The sequence below is a fragment of the Amblyomma mixtum genome, chromosome 2 (genome assembly GCF_055824585.1).
Source record: "Amblyomma mixtum isolate Tamu chromosome 2, ASM5582458v1, whole genome shotgun sequence".
In the NCBI taxonomy this organism is placed as follows: Eukaryota; Metazoa; Arthropoda; class Arachnida; order Ixodida; family Ixodidae; genus Amblyomma; species Amblyomma mixtum.
Window position 1 is genome coordinate 250,596,716 of NC_143013.1, and position 15,100 is coordinate 250,611,815.

The 15,100-nt window shown below is 45.9% G+C and overlaps 1 protein-coding gene across 1 annotated transcript in view; it reads left to right on the forward strand.

Annotated features, from left to right (window-relative positions):
- The first annotated feature begins 9,658 nt into the window (after nt 1-9,658).
- The window catches only part of LOC149363496 (high affinity cationic amino acid transporter 1-like), a 396,987-nt gene continuing 391,545 nt past the window's right edge, over nt 9,659-15,100 (forward strand). Inside the window, exon 1 of the mRNA XM_089573501.1 lies at nt 9,659-11,348. Coding sequence (XP_089429627.1) covers nt 11,225-11,348 — 124 coding nt within the window. The 5' untranslated portion in view covers nt 9,659-11,224. The remainder of the gene's footprint in view (nt 11,349-15,100) is intronic.

Below are 15,100 nucleotides of genomic sequence, written 5' to 3' on the forward strand. Positions count from 1 at the left end.
TTGATTTCGTGCGTCGTTATAAAAACTTTGACGTGGTTAGGCTTGTTGCTGAGGCTAGGAGTTGCGGAAAGAGCGCGGTAGCCCGTAGCCTGCGAGGCAGTAGTTTCACGAGTATTTTTAATTTCGCGGGTAGCAGTTACATCCGGGTCGTTGCTGCGCAGCGACGTGGGTTATATTAAATCGAGCAAGCAAAGAACGAGAAAATTCCGACTGCGCAGCTTTTATTTTTTGCTCCGCCCGTTTTCTTCTTTTTATTCTTGTCATTGAACGAAAATCCGCTTCCGGCGGCTTACTTTAATCGCTTTGATTGTTTTGCTGTCACTGTTCTATTCATTTCCAATGCACCATTTGCTGGAAGCGCTGGTTGAAGAACGTGCAAAATGATATGAACATTAAGCTTATACCTCGACCAGACGAAGTAAAGTTGTTAAATGCAGAGACAGAATCGATCAATTAAGACGCTATCTCGAAAATAAAAGAAAAAGAGGTAGCAAAGAAACACTCAGAGATTAAGGCGGTAAAAGCGACCTTGGATGCATATCAGCCACCGGCTCAGAAACTAATCCTCGTCCAACCCCGGGCAAATAAGCGGTACCTTTAAAAGCCATTGCCACGTGCGCAGCTTGGAGCGGATTTCAGCCTATACAGCCACTCACTAGACGCGCAAAAAAGCCTAATTTATACGAAGCGAAGGGTGCGGAAGGGGGGGGGGGGAGAGGTGAGAGGCAGCGCTACGAAATCTCTCACCCATTCTCCACCGCACGCTGCGCGTTGATCGTCTACAAGCGCAATCAAGAGCCGCCGACGACGGTGTCGGTCAATATTTGACCGTGAGGGGCGCGCGTTCCCTCTGCCAAAGGGCCGAGACCTGCGTAAGAACGACTCGTCTCATCTAGGCCCCGCTGTACGCTCGTGGTTCTTTAAATTTTCAGCGCTCCCATCCAATTCTATTCGGGGCGCTTTATTATTGTTATAGGAAGAACGCTCGAAGAGGAGCCCGAATTCATTGTTAACTCCAACGGCTCCTCCGGACGATGGCAGTTTTGTGGAGGACCTTCTGGGGATTACGGTGACGTAATACGTCATAACATAAAATGTAGCTACTCGATTACTGATTAAGGAACACATTGGACTGCTAAATTTAATCGTTCGCTCGGACTTGCTTTTCATCACTCGCTGCCTCTCATCCGTGCAGTGACATTACGAAATCGAGCATGCCGAAAGCGAACATCGCGATGAAAGGTTTATACTCTTTATTCATTCCTTTCAAATAGTTCATGCCTTTAGCTGTAAGCTTTGATGCAGTTTGCGTTTGATACTGACGTCCGTTGCTTCGTTCGGTTGAATGTTCTGTGGCTCCTTAATGTTCCTCTTTTTCCAGCCATAAAGCAACGCTACATATGTGCATTATGAAGCGTTTATGGCCCGTGTTTCAGGCTTCAAGACCTACAATTTTTTCCAGCATGGTTACGGGTGGCGTCCATATTGGCCAGATCAACATCACGTGCTGGGCAGTGTTGTTATACGTGACACGCTTTTCCTTACTCCTTCAAACCCCCCCATGTGCAAACTTTTAGCTGCTGTGTGAGATAATCCCAGCGACACTCGCTAACACCCCTATGGCCTTCAGCCCGAAATGAAGGTGGCTACTCCTCAGATGAGGAGCAAAGCGCAATGCGTATCTTAAAGAAGCCATGAAAGGGACTCTAATAACATTTCGGTTTGCCTAGGATGTTAAAACACGCCGGTTCACGAATATGGTCCAACAAGAATTTTTTTTAATACGCTTTGTAGAAGCTGAGTTTTTTTTGGCGGTAAAAACTTGATTTTCGGCGTTCTCGCGCCTTTCCCTCTTCTCTCGTCCCTTTTTGCACGCTGGAATGTCGGCGCTCCTCCACCGACCCCACCTCCGGGGGCGGAGCTGCCTGACCCGCCGGAGCTGCGCTTCTTATTGGCCGCGGCCACGGCAGCGGCCTGCCTTCTGAAAGAATCTGACCAATAGCCACCTCTCAACTTGTATATGCAGGTTCGAGCGACGGAGGGTGCGAGCATGAAAATGTCGCCGGGAAGGGCTTGCCAACTTTCTCGCGTGATTGTGGGTTCTCTGCTGCGTGCAGAAGTGCATTACTCGGCTCAGATGCTCGTGACAACACAGTGCAGTGATTGAGCGTATTGATGTGGTCTCCTCGGAAAGTGTCTCAGGGTCCCTTTAAGACACAGAACCCAGTCGGTGGCTACAACCTTGACTGCGTTCGGCTTGGCAGGGAAGGTCACGTGGTACCAACCTTTCCTAAGATGGCGTGAGATGGAGCTGTTGAGTGGGACTAATCTCAACAGGCGCCGTCTGTAGTACGCTTCCGCGTTAAGTACTAATGGCCGCGATAGTTTGCGGGAATTAAGTTTGTTAGCGCCGTTGCTAACACGACTCACGTAAAACGCCCCTAAAGTAGAAGTGGATGTGCATACGCCATCCGCTAGTGTCACTGCCAGGCGGCTGGATTTTGAGCCAACTCTGCAATAAATTTATCCCGTACCACAGGGCCCAGACAGCCCTCTAACTTCAGCTGCCGACGGCATGCGTACCGGCAAAATAAACCTGTTTCGATGACCTTTTAGTGGTGGCGGTATGATGACACTTCATTATCCTCACAAGTCTGTTGGCGACGATGCCTCCGTCTGTGTCTATCCTCACAATTCTGTTGGCGACGATGCCTCCGTCTGTGTCTCATTGCGACGACAAGGGTTTGCGGCTACTGTCATTAGCCCTATAGGTGGCCAGCGTTCTCTCAAGACATCGGAAGCAGCCAGATAATGGGCTCCTCGCAGTTCGCGAGATATGAGCAACAGGATGCGTATGAACACATTATGCACGAAATATGGACACAGTATGGACACAGTATGGACACAGTATAGACACAGTATAGACACAGTATAGACACAGTATGGACACAGTGTGGACACAGTGTGGACACAGTGTGGACACAGTGTGGACACAGTGTGGACACAGTGTGGACACAGTGTGGACACAGTGTGAACACAGTGTGGACACGGTATGGACACGGTGTGGACACGGTATGGACACGGTATGGACACGGTATTACCAAGTTTTCTACAGGCTTTGAGCAGTCTATACGCTATAGATATGTATGGCTCGTTTGTATACGTATAGGGAAGAAGCCAACAGTGTGAAACTGAGGAAAGCACAGGAGAACGTGAATTTTTTCTCATGGTAATGTTAACTGTAGTGGGAAATTAGTCGCCTAACCATTTTTAGATCTCATGTTGAGAATGGTTTCAATGAATTTCGTCGTCCTCGATATCGGCATGTTTGGGGTCAACTTGCACCTTGTAGAAGAATCACGCGCTGTTATGTTGGTGCGAAACGAGCTTTATGTCTTTATTGTGCTTTAGTTGGTCGTGTGGCGGGCCGAATTATGCGCAGTCCCCAAGTTCATACCGCCGCTTTGGCGGAATGGGCAGGTGGCCATATACGCCCGTGGCAAATTTTATTTTCACCTCTGGAGGTGCACCCAGCTATCAGATAAAACTTGATGCTTGATGTAGAATATTGTAGAGAGTGCGGTTCACATAACGTCCGTCGGGGGCTTACAGTTAGCATTGAAGTCAGCAAGTGCTGGGCTTCGACTTCAACGGCATTGCGGGCCCCAATAGGATCAAAGTCACATTAGTTCGCCTTGAATGACGCCTGAAATAGGAAGCTTTCATAAATGGACGAAAGTAGAATGCAGCAATGGTATACGCGTGAAAAACGTTCGAGTCTAAATAGTATAGAAATCGAGTTTCGAACCAACGGTTTGTTTTCGGATACTAAATATTTCTGCCACTTTCTCTAAAATTAATAATAAAATTAAAATAGGTAATCAGAAAGCTATAGGTTGCATGCTGCCCCCATTGAGATTGTTCTGAATCTCATAATTATTTCATTTTTTCTTTTTTTTTTAAATAAATTTTCGCAGAACAGACGTTTATTGCTTTCGTCCATAGAGTTCAGTTTCAGTTCGTATTCAAATGACTTTCTCTTTTATTGCTAGGCATGTTTTTGTATTTTCTTCTAAAATATTTGGAAGAGAAATAAGCTTAGTTTTTGTCGTCTTTCTTTAATAAGGAGGTGCCTTAAATTTTTATTATCCGCAGTGTTAGCGTAAAATTCAAAGCACAAATGTGTGTGCATTGTACTGATAAACAAGGGGTTATTATCTTAACACTTCGAAAATTGAAGCATCAGGCGTAATACTTTTAAGTAATACTTTTTTTTTTCGGTGCCAACGACAGTGCGATCTGTACTCTGTTATATACCAGTCATCTTGAATGACGGTACACAGCGGTTTGATAGGTGGGCTTCACGTCGGCACGGATAACCCTATGAAGATCTTACTGATATGTAAAAAAGATCAAATAAAGGCTTACTTAAGGGGCAACAGATTTCTCTTTGTGAATGCAGTACGGTAGGTTGCAGGGTATCATTAGTTTCGAGTACCTGGGCTTTTTTTGTTACGCTCGCATGTGTTTTTACAATTCCACTCCAGGAAATGAGGTCACCTGGCGGTAATCTAAGTAACAAACTAACGCGGTTAGAATAGTTTTCATTTTCTTTTCAGGAGTTAATGGTAAGTTTAGACTGCATTGCAAGGAACTGGCTATATATTTTGTTAATATATAGCCAGGTTGCATTTTATGTGCCTCTGTTTGTCTGCCGGTGCCATGTATGCACAATAAGTGTTTTTTTTTTTTTTGGGGGGGGGGGTCCTCTTTTTGTTTTCGTGCGTCTGTAAACTGCCATTGTTTTCATTGTATTGAATCAATATGTCACTTGCTTCGTTGTATTTGTTTGTTCTAACCTATATATCTTTGTTAACCTTTTTTTTGCGTTCTGTAGTGTACTGCCATTTGAGGTGCTTGGGCCCCGTCAAGCTGCTTTTTAGCAGCTTTTAGCCCTTGCATCTCTCTAGGATGTAACTTACATTCTTGAAAAATAAAGCGAAATGAAATGGAATGAAATATTCTTGTAACAGGAGAATCTCATTCTCTCTCTTTTTTTTTTTCATTTTCTTGCATAAAATTATTGAAAACAAGTTTGAGCGATGAAGAAAAAAAACAAGTAAGTTAAACTTCACGACTACAAAACAGCAAATCTTTCAGCGACGCTATCACCCTTCCTACAAGTAATGAGGCATACTTGTACAACGCCGGCTATAATTAACGCAATTACTCGTTTGTTTTTATTCCAACACCCAACAACGCTACTTTAATCCTTATAGAGTTCCCGCCGAATCGAGCTTAGATTAGCGACAAAAGAAAAGAAGAAAACTGCACGCGACAGTAAATAGTCTTTGTTTGGCAGATGGAGAACGCAAAAAAAAGAAAGAAGAAAAAGAATCTCTCTCACTTCGGTGAAACGAGATGTGAAAAAGAGAGACGATACAACAAACAATAAAAAAAAAGGCACCGACTGCGACGCCTTCCGAATCACATCTGGAGACCCCATTTACTTGTGTTGCAGCTTCGTGTTGCGTTTGTTGCTTCTCGAGACTTCGTGGAGGCTGCAGTCTCAAGCAGCTGCCAGTGGCAGCTCAGCTGCTGAAAGGGAAAAAGCAGAGAGAGAGAGTGTGCTGCGCCACTTATCCGCGAAAAGCCAGAAATCAAGTTAGCCGTCGGCGCCAAAGGCACCGCTAGGATAATGTAAAAAAGGAAAGAAACGGGAAATAAAAGGAGGATAAAAGGAAGAGTGACTAACAAAGATAACAAAAAGGAACCGAAGTACAACTAAGTGAGCAGAATGGGGCAAGCGTGTCGGGCTGAAATTCGGTCTGAGCCGCGACAGGAAATGAGCAACAGGAAGGCGAAAACGAGAGCGTTTTCACCTTCCTGTATCGCTGCTTCCTTTGTGTGTGTGTGTACACCTTTGGGAGCATTCCACGTACTTTCTTTTTCCCCCCGTGTCGCGCGGATTCTTTGTTCTGACGTTATTGCCGCATGTTTGAGAATATCGCACATTATTGCAAACGCGTGTTCAGTGGGCTATGACGCGGAGGTGACGTAAGAAATCGCTTTTCTAGAGAACGGTTTGTTATTGTTATTTTTTGTATATTGTCAGTTCTGCGATCCAGCTTTAGACCAGTGGTTCCTTAATCATGACAGGATCATATTTCGATACTCGCGTAAAAATATGATCAGTCGAAGTATGTCCGTAAACTTTCACCGCCAGGAATTAACAACGTGAAAGAAGGGCTCAATGGTGGAAAAGCACGAAAGAGACAAATGCACGTACTGTTAATAACTAGCACGGGCCAGAACTTCCTTGCAAAACTAGCGAGGCATTCTTTTCTTTTCTGGGCTGCGATACTGGGGAGCCTATACTTTTTTTTTTTCCCCACTCTAGATTTAAATCTGCTCGAAAATTGCGCTGCAGCCGTCGCGGTGGATCAGTGGTTATGACGTTCGGCTGCTGACCCGAAAGACGCGGGTTCGATCCCGGCCGCGGCGGTCGAATTTCGATGGAGGCGAAATTCTATAGGCCCGTGTACTGTGCGATGTCAGTGCACGTTAAAGAACCCCAGGTGGTCGAAATCTCCGCAGCCCTTCACTACGGCGTCCCTCATAGCCTGAGTCACTCTGGGACGTTAAAACCCCCCATAAACCATAAAAATTGCTGTGCTCTTAGCGTTTCTGTCACACAAAGCCAAGCCTTCTCTCTACAGGCGACGCCACGGTTAACCTTCCTGCTGTGAGGGAATTGCGCGTCGCCCCTTGTCTTAAAGGAATTTATCGATTACGTCGCAGCTCTGACGCGCACAATAATGCGCTTACTGACAGCACTGCATGATGAAGAACAAAAACAGCTGACCTGCCTGTGTGACGTCCCTCGAGGTGTGCGCCGCATTAATCTCGATCTTTGTTTCTCCTAAAGCACCTCCGCTTTCTGTGCGACAGGAGAAATTGAGAAGCAGGTGCGTATGATAGGGCGTTAAATATTATTGTTTTGCTACCTGCATACACGTAAGCGAAATGTTATTCGGTCAACCGTCTCTATATAAGAGTGTCCTTTTGTTCAGCGCACATCTGGCAGTTTTATTAAGGCTAAAGCCTTCAATGGCTCATATTGTCGGGAACTAAAAAAGATAGAAGAAAACTAAAGTTTGCTTCAGATAGAGAAGGAAAAAAATGAACCTAGAAGCCAAGTTTGATGACTGTAAATTAATTAGTTAATTAATTATAGGCAAAAATGTCGAAATTGCGTCGAAATAGCGCGGACGTCGACACTGGATACTGGATAGAAAAATAAAGCATCAGCATCGAAGTCGGAGGCGTGATAAAGACAACGTGGACCCTGACGTCAAGAAATCGCTGGCACAGTTCTAGCCATTCGCAGAAAGAGCAAGCTGCTTTTTTTTCATTTAGCGCATACATTTTATGCAAAATTAGTCATGAAAGGTTCTATTTGAGGCAAGAACTCGACAACGGAATTGCTCTCAATACCTTCGAATATGCAAGACTTAACTACATCAGTGCTCCAAAATGCATGCAACTATAAATGGCTTTCGAGAACGAAAGCCATTTATTTGTTGCATGGACCGAAAACGAAAGCCATTTATTTGTTGCATAGAGTATGGGGCATTGTTGTTTAGTTCTTGTCCGAAATGTAATGTTTCATGACTAATTTTGAATAAAAGAAAGCCATTTTGTCTCTGTAATTTCATTCAGCAAACTGCATCGTCCTCGATTCTGGTTTGCGTTGGTTCACGCCGTATCAGCACACTGGATAGAAGTGTTATCAACACAATTTCACTAACACTTCCTATTCGTAAATTCCTTAGATTGGAAGACCTTCGCCTTATCCCTAAATAACGACAATAACCTTATGTCTTAAAAAAAAAAACGGCATGATTATCAACCTTGATTTCATGCCGATCATTAAATAATATGCGTCTTAGGTATCACATTACTACAGTCTTTTGTATTTTTTCCCATTGGAGTGCAATGATAAGAATCAAGAAAACTACTTTCGCAACAATAATGCGTGATTGGCTTATATTAAGCATTTTCTTCGTTGCACGAGAACGAAAACAAATGAAAACGTACCTTGTTGCCTAGCGTGCGAAAGAGCAATATCATGGGCAGCAAAAAAAAAAAAAATTCTTATAATAAGTTCTTCTAATTCCTAACGAGCAGCATTTTTTTAATCCTCACGAAGTAGAAGAAAAAAAAAAGACACCCACCAGTTTAATTCAGCAACACACACTGCTTGCGCGCTTTTTTGCACAATCTTCTGCAGAACACTCATCAGGAACAAGGTGCACGCGTTCTGTCCCTTTGATTCCACGTGTATTGGACGGAATCCGCATTTAACGAGCCCAATTGTTCTTAGAGCCTCGGTCTACAACCTAATTTCTAATTAATGAGAACTTGGCTTGATTCTGCGTGTGTTCGAGCAAATCAGCATACAAAGGGCTTCTTCCAGCGTCCATATGCTATTTAATACTTGAATAATGGGTGATCAGACTGATTAAAAGAAAGTAATCTAATGAGATCCTCTACGGTACAGATATAAGAGTTTTTTCTACGCGCAAATAAATTTAATCTCTCAACGCTGTCTAAGCAAACGCATGAGATGGTAACAAGCTTAACTTAAAGCGCCGTTTGAACGTATTAATGACCGGCACGTTAATCCGCCAGCTCCTGTGAATTCACTTGCAGATCGACATAAGTAACGATCCGAACACCGAGGCGCCGGGGTGTCACGAACTATTCTAACCTGCGAGTAGTTTGTGAATTTGGAAAACGGCTCCCAATGAGTAAATTCAAAGTTTACTTCTCCGAGTCTGAACCGTTCAGTGAATCAGCCCGCAGAATTGCAAAAAAAACCTCTAGTATTCATATCAGGCCCCTCAGAACATGAGTTCATCTTAATATCATTAGGATGTAATTAATCATAGCACAGTGCAATGAGGCGACGACAACGACGAGAACAACACATGTAGGACACAAATGCACTGTTAGAATCATGTAGGTGGGGTGCTTCAATGCCGGCGACTGCTATCGGACCACCTTACAATTAAGAGGCATGGCTGTGCTTTGATTAACGATGCCACACCAACTTGTCCTGCAGATTACCCTTCATTACTAGATTGCTTGATGTTGTAACTTTTAAAATATTAAAACATCAATTAATAAAAAAAAAACGAAATTGCGGCAGAAACCTTTCAGACATCCTTAAGCAGCCAATGAATGCCCATGAAAACATTTCCATTATCTGTAAGTAGCCTGCGAGACTTGCCGCTCTTTTCCTTTTTTTCCCCTGTGTTCCCCTCCCCACGTGTAAAGTAGCCTGCTGGGCATCCCCTTTCCGCCCTTCTGTCTCTCTCTCGTTCACCCTCCCCCTCTCTCTCTCTTTTTTTTCTTTTCTCCTTAAGAAACATTCTTCGCCTGCGCTGCAAATCCGCTCGAAGCGGGACGGCCCGCGGGAGCAGGCTAAGCTCGGTCTCGCGCAGTCGCCACGAGGGGGCACTACACGTCATTTCGCCGGCGCGCTCCGCGCAGGTGGCTCCGCCCTGGCGACGGGCGCACGCGAAGCGCGACTCCCGAATAGGGAACCCCGCGGTGGAGCTCCGGTGTGCTTCGTTCGGGCGTATCCGGCGGCGCGGACGGGCCGCTTTTGCCAGTTGGGCGATGTCGTGCGCTCGCGGTCGCAGCGGTGGCAGCAACAGCAGCAGGTGCTCGTCGCGACGACAGCAACGGAAGGACACCGCGGACTTTGCTGGCAACGTCGCTCTGTCCGGCAACCCGGGAGCAACCGAGTCGCTGCCAAATTGTGACTCGTGTTTCGTCTGTTCCACCTGACCTGCTGACCGGCTTTTTGCATATCTCCCAGACTCGCCGCTCGTTCGCCGTCGAAGAGGAGTTCGAACCTTGGCCGCGTTCTGCCAGCCAGCTTCAATGTTTACGAACAGACGGGTTGTCACTCACTCTACGCAGATTGACAAGCTGATGTGTCATCGTATTCGAGCTTGAAGGAACTCATCAGTGGATTGCTTCCGTTTTTTTTAAGGCCATATTTTTCGGCTTTTTCTCGCAGGAACTAGATCACCAGTTGTCTTTCTTCCTGTTTCTCCAGTGTTCTTCAGAACTTTACTACACTCGATCAGTCGTTTTCCCTTCACGTGAGCGCTGCCATCGGGAACAACGGATAACTGAACCGAGTGAACGCCTGCACAGCTGTAGCAGCCCGGCGTTTCGAGAGTTTACTGTGCACGGTATCAGTGAGTGCGTTTGTTTCCTGTTAAAGGTTTTCGAATCCCTTAACAGATGTGATAAACTAGTGAGTTAGTCTGTCTCGTCTGCAACTATTCGTCGTTCCCCACCGGGCCGAAGTGTGTGCTGCAATCGTTTTGCCCATGATGCGACTTTAAACATTGGCCTGGCACCCGCGCCTTCAAGACTCTACAGGTTCACTGCTCTTCAGCCCCGATTTTTCATACTTCAGTTGCAATTTGACTGCCTGCGTTTCAAGCCGTGGAAGAATTTTCGTGGATGCTTCACTCCTGTGGAGAATACTTTCGTGTTTTTTTGTTTTTCCTACCTTGGTCACCAAGTGCGATTACTTTGTTGCCGTCGTTCACAGTGGCCGTAACAGCTGCTAGAGCCTGCTTACTGCGACTGAAATAAAAGAAGACAAAACAGACGGAATTTATTTAAAGCTTCGGGAAAGAGATTACTAAATTTTCTTCAGCAGTTCTGAAGAAGGTGGAATCTTCAACGACGGTATTTAATGCTACTCAGAGTCACTACTTGACACCTTGATGCTTTATTGGCACGAAAAAAAAATCTGAGTAAGAAAAGCGAAGTAATTTTTGAAGGATATGCAACCGTCTAACCACAACGTTCGTCGGAGTCTCCTCGAAGTCGTAACAGAGGCAACTTTCGAGGCGAGTGCCTGAAAAAAAAAAGAAGACACCCATCCGGAACTACTACGGTTCATTCCATCGTGCGAGAAAAGACATGCGAAGTTTAGCCGGCTCGGAAGACAGTCAATCTGCCTAGAAAGGCGGAAGACACGAACCGAAAAGAACTGAGCAGCGAATAAAAGAGACGAAGAAAAAAACAGCAGGAGAGACAAGGGCCCCAACAGCAGCAGCTGCAGCTCGTTTCGTCGTCGCATCGGCCCTTGCAGCGTCCCTGTCGGACGGCCACGTAAACGGTCCACGTTATGGGGGAGCCGATGTCAGTCGTTTGGCGGGTGCTTTCGCGACGCAAGACTCCGATGTGCCCCGAGGGACGCGACGACAGGAGCTCCGGTAGCCCGCTCACGGTCGTCGACGTCACGTGCTTGGGTGAGTAGGTCGCTCGGTCGGTCGTTTCGCTCCGGCCTACCAGAGAAGAGCAGCGGAGCCCGGTTGGCATGTACGGGTTTTTCCCTCTCCCCTTTTCCTCATTTCCACCCTCCAGCTCTCCCAACTCTCTTCAGGCCACTCTTTTTTTTATGCTTCTATATCATTCGCCCGAGCTACACCGGCTTAGCAGTGCAAGGTACATGCGAAAGGGTCGGATTGCATACGTCAGCCGCAGCCGGTATGCATGCATGAACTGGCGAAGCTGCTGTCGGCGGCGCGGAGGTGAGTCGCAACGCTGACCGGTCTGGCTGCGTGGACACGATAGGTCGCGTTGTGAAAGCTCTCGTTAAGCACTCCGGGCACGATCCACGGGAGCAGATGTAGGGAAGGGCTGCTTGAGCGCCCGAGGGCCTTGCTCCGTTGCCCCTCCAGCTTGCTTCTTTATCGCGCTGTTTTATTAAAACGCTGGCGACTCTCTTATATATCTCCAAGTTGCAGTTTTTTTTATCACTCCGGCCGTAAGGCGGTGCAAGAGAATGGGGATAACTGCCCGTTTTAAAGCCTCGCGGAGCCATTAAGGTGTGCAAAGGGAGGACAGAGTACCCGTTCTCCTCTTTATAGGCTGCAAAGCCTTAAAAGCCAGTTTGAGGGCTCTGCCGTGTGTTTTTTTTTTTGTTCTTTCAATAAAACGCTTGACGATTCCAAGCGCTTTTATTTATTTAGGCGCTTAGACTAACGGTCGGGCTCCTCTGTTTTCTTCCTTTTTTGTTTTCCTGAGATAGAAGATGGAACATGACTTCCTTTTTTACGAAGGGTACGTCACGTTTCTGGTGCACAAACACCATTTTCGTTACTGATTTAGAGCGGCAAAAATACTCTGTTCTTTCGTAGACACTCGGAGAAAAACGACTTGAAGTTGGGCTCACCCGCATAAAGGTTTTTAATGCAGTGAAGTAAGCTTTACAAACGGAAGATGTGCACGTTGCTGAAAGGTTTCGGGGCATTTTGTGAATACATAATTTGTCTCGATTTGCGCTGCCGCAAATCGACAGCCAAACGTAACAGGCGGCATGAAAAAAAAAACAAATGGGAGGTAAAGGAAATTAAAGCTTCGTAACTAACCGTCAAAGCGACACGTTTAGATGCGCTGATACGCTTACATAAAGCGCGATAGATCAGTCATGAGGGAACCGCAGCGCGTTTTACTTTAATGCACAGCTACGATGTATGACCTAAGCGCACAACTTGCTTGAAACATTGTACAAAAGGAGCGAGTCGAGCTTCTGTTCTTGAGTAATAATTATTCTTCGCCCCGTGTTCTAAATGGGACGTTTCACAAACAACCAAAACATTTGCGGCACACATCGAGCAAATTTGCATTGCCTATGTGAAACGCAAGAAACGGGTGATATGTTTAGGTGTGAAGTCAACGCCTTTCAGTACGTAAATTCAGTGATTTCGCAAGAGAATAAGGAGTTATTAAGTGTCAGGCATCAGAAAATTCTGGATGTGTGTTTTCGTGAAAAGGGGCTTGACCTGAACATTTCTTTCAATTAAAATGCATTTTTAATTCGTGCATTTTCAAGAAGTATTTGCCTCCATAAAATTAAGGATATTGACTCAGAGAACGTAAGAATATAAAGATTAAGATAGGGCCAATGAAATCATCTCTGAGGAAGTTTGCGTTGCTGATGTTTTTGTTCTTTTTTCTTGATTATTTTTATAACATCCGCTTTTTATCGCTGCAAGACGATGTCCGTAATACGTATTAATTAGGCTGTAACACCAAGGTTCCCCTCGTTCCACCTGTTCATATTTTGCCCGGTGATAACGGCGGGGATTTTTTGGCGCCCAATTAAGGGACATCATCTCGGCAGACCGGAGTGTGCCCGGTCAAACTCGAACAAGGCCATAGAAAAACTAATGGCGCGCTTAGCTTATATGCATGTTGCTATTCGTAAACGGAGGAAACCAGAAAAAAATAACTAATTAAGCGTAAAAAATGAAACTCTGAACACTAAGAACGATGTTTAAAGTCTTTGGATCGTTTGTTTTGTCGTGGTAAGGCACACTTCTTCCTTTTCAGAGCTGTACACTAGAGCACGTGTATTTTGCTATATACATCTGCGAGCCTAGGTAGTGCTGCCGCGAATAAGCATTAAAAGAAACATTGGTTGCAGGCTGGACGGAAATGTTCAAGACTGGCTGTTATAATCGCTATGCGTTGGCTAGAATCATTCCTCCGAATACGAGATTGCGCAGGAAGTCATCATCGCAGCAGCGTAAGCACGTCGAAAAAACTCAGCTTTCTGTCGAGCTGCAGTCGGGTACATAATAAACCATGTTCGGAAGTGAATACCGAGTTTAACGTCGGCGCTTTCCACCCACCCAACAAATTCTACATTTCCGTTTTTACTGCGCCTCCATACACCTTGATGCGAGAAGCCATTCAAGCTCACTGCGGATGCGTTGTACAGACGTTATTGCGGACTGCACAACGCGAAAAGCGTTTCAGACTATTTCGCAAAGAAAAAGAAACGAAGCGGAAAATCTACGTGATTCCTGACGATGTAAAAGGGAAGCGGCGGCAGTTTCTTCTCCCCATCATCGCGTACCTTAATGTTGTGCCGTTAGCGCCGCTATACCTGACGTCATCAAGGAAATCCTATCAGGGGAGCGCTCGCTACCTGTGGGAGCCGCCGACTTTAAACGAACTTCAATTGCGGAGCAGAGAAGGAATTGTCTGCTTTTTTTAAAGTTCTCGCTTTTTTGCTCTGTCTTGTTTGATCCGCCTTCGCGATTTGGCTTTTAATACGAATTCCCGCGAAGTGTAACGAGCGAGACAGTTACGCGCACTTGGTTCCAAAATGGCTTCTTTCTTACGACCGTTACGAATCCTCCTGCGTACCGGCGCGCTCCTGAAAATGCCGTTACAGGTGATTTCTCTATCGCCTTCTTTCCACCCATAGAGCGTATTGTTCTACCCTCTTTTGTGCCTACGTTTCTTAATCTCGCAACCTTATTTCGGAATAACAGAAGTAACGGCCGAGTGAAAGGAAAGCTCGCAGCAAAATTTACAGCGCCTGAAGACGCAGCGCTATGCAATGCGCTGAAGACCGAGCAAATGAAGGGAGGAAAAAAAGAAAACGTCGTCAGGCTTATTGCCACTTTGGCGCTTTCTTTGCACGCTGGACTAATAAGAGCGTGCAGTCTCCGCTCGTCGCCGATGCAAGAAGGAGAGCGGTACGACGGAGGTTGAGCAAGTATGACGAAATAATGAGCGGTTTACGCTCGACAACTACTCGCTCGCTCTTAAATATTAAACACTCCTCGGCGCAATATTTAATTGCGCGCGGGCGCTAACCGTGCCAAAGGGAGCGGCGGTTCCTTAATCTTCACGTTCGCTCAGGTGTGCACGGAGCACCACACGTGCCGGTCGCCGAGCCTTAATGACGGCGAGTGACGACGTCTTCATCGCCAGCTTTGACCGGTTCCAGTGTGGAGGCGCGCTTAATTAAAGGCGCGTTCTCTCTTTGGTTGTAAGATGCAGAAGGAGTTCTTCCAACTTACCTCAGATTGTAATTGACGCTGGTGTGGTATATATATGGCATCTCCTGCGCTCAGCTGCAGCAGGCTGATTTTTGTAATTTAAGCGCAGTTTCCTAATACTTCCGAGAATTACAAGTGCCGAATCATTTTGGTGTCTGGCTGCTAGTGACTGTTTTGAGTGCCTGGAATCACAGGGTTGCAGA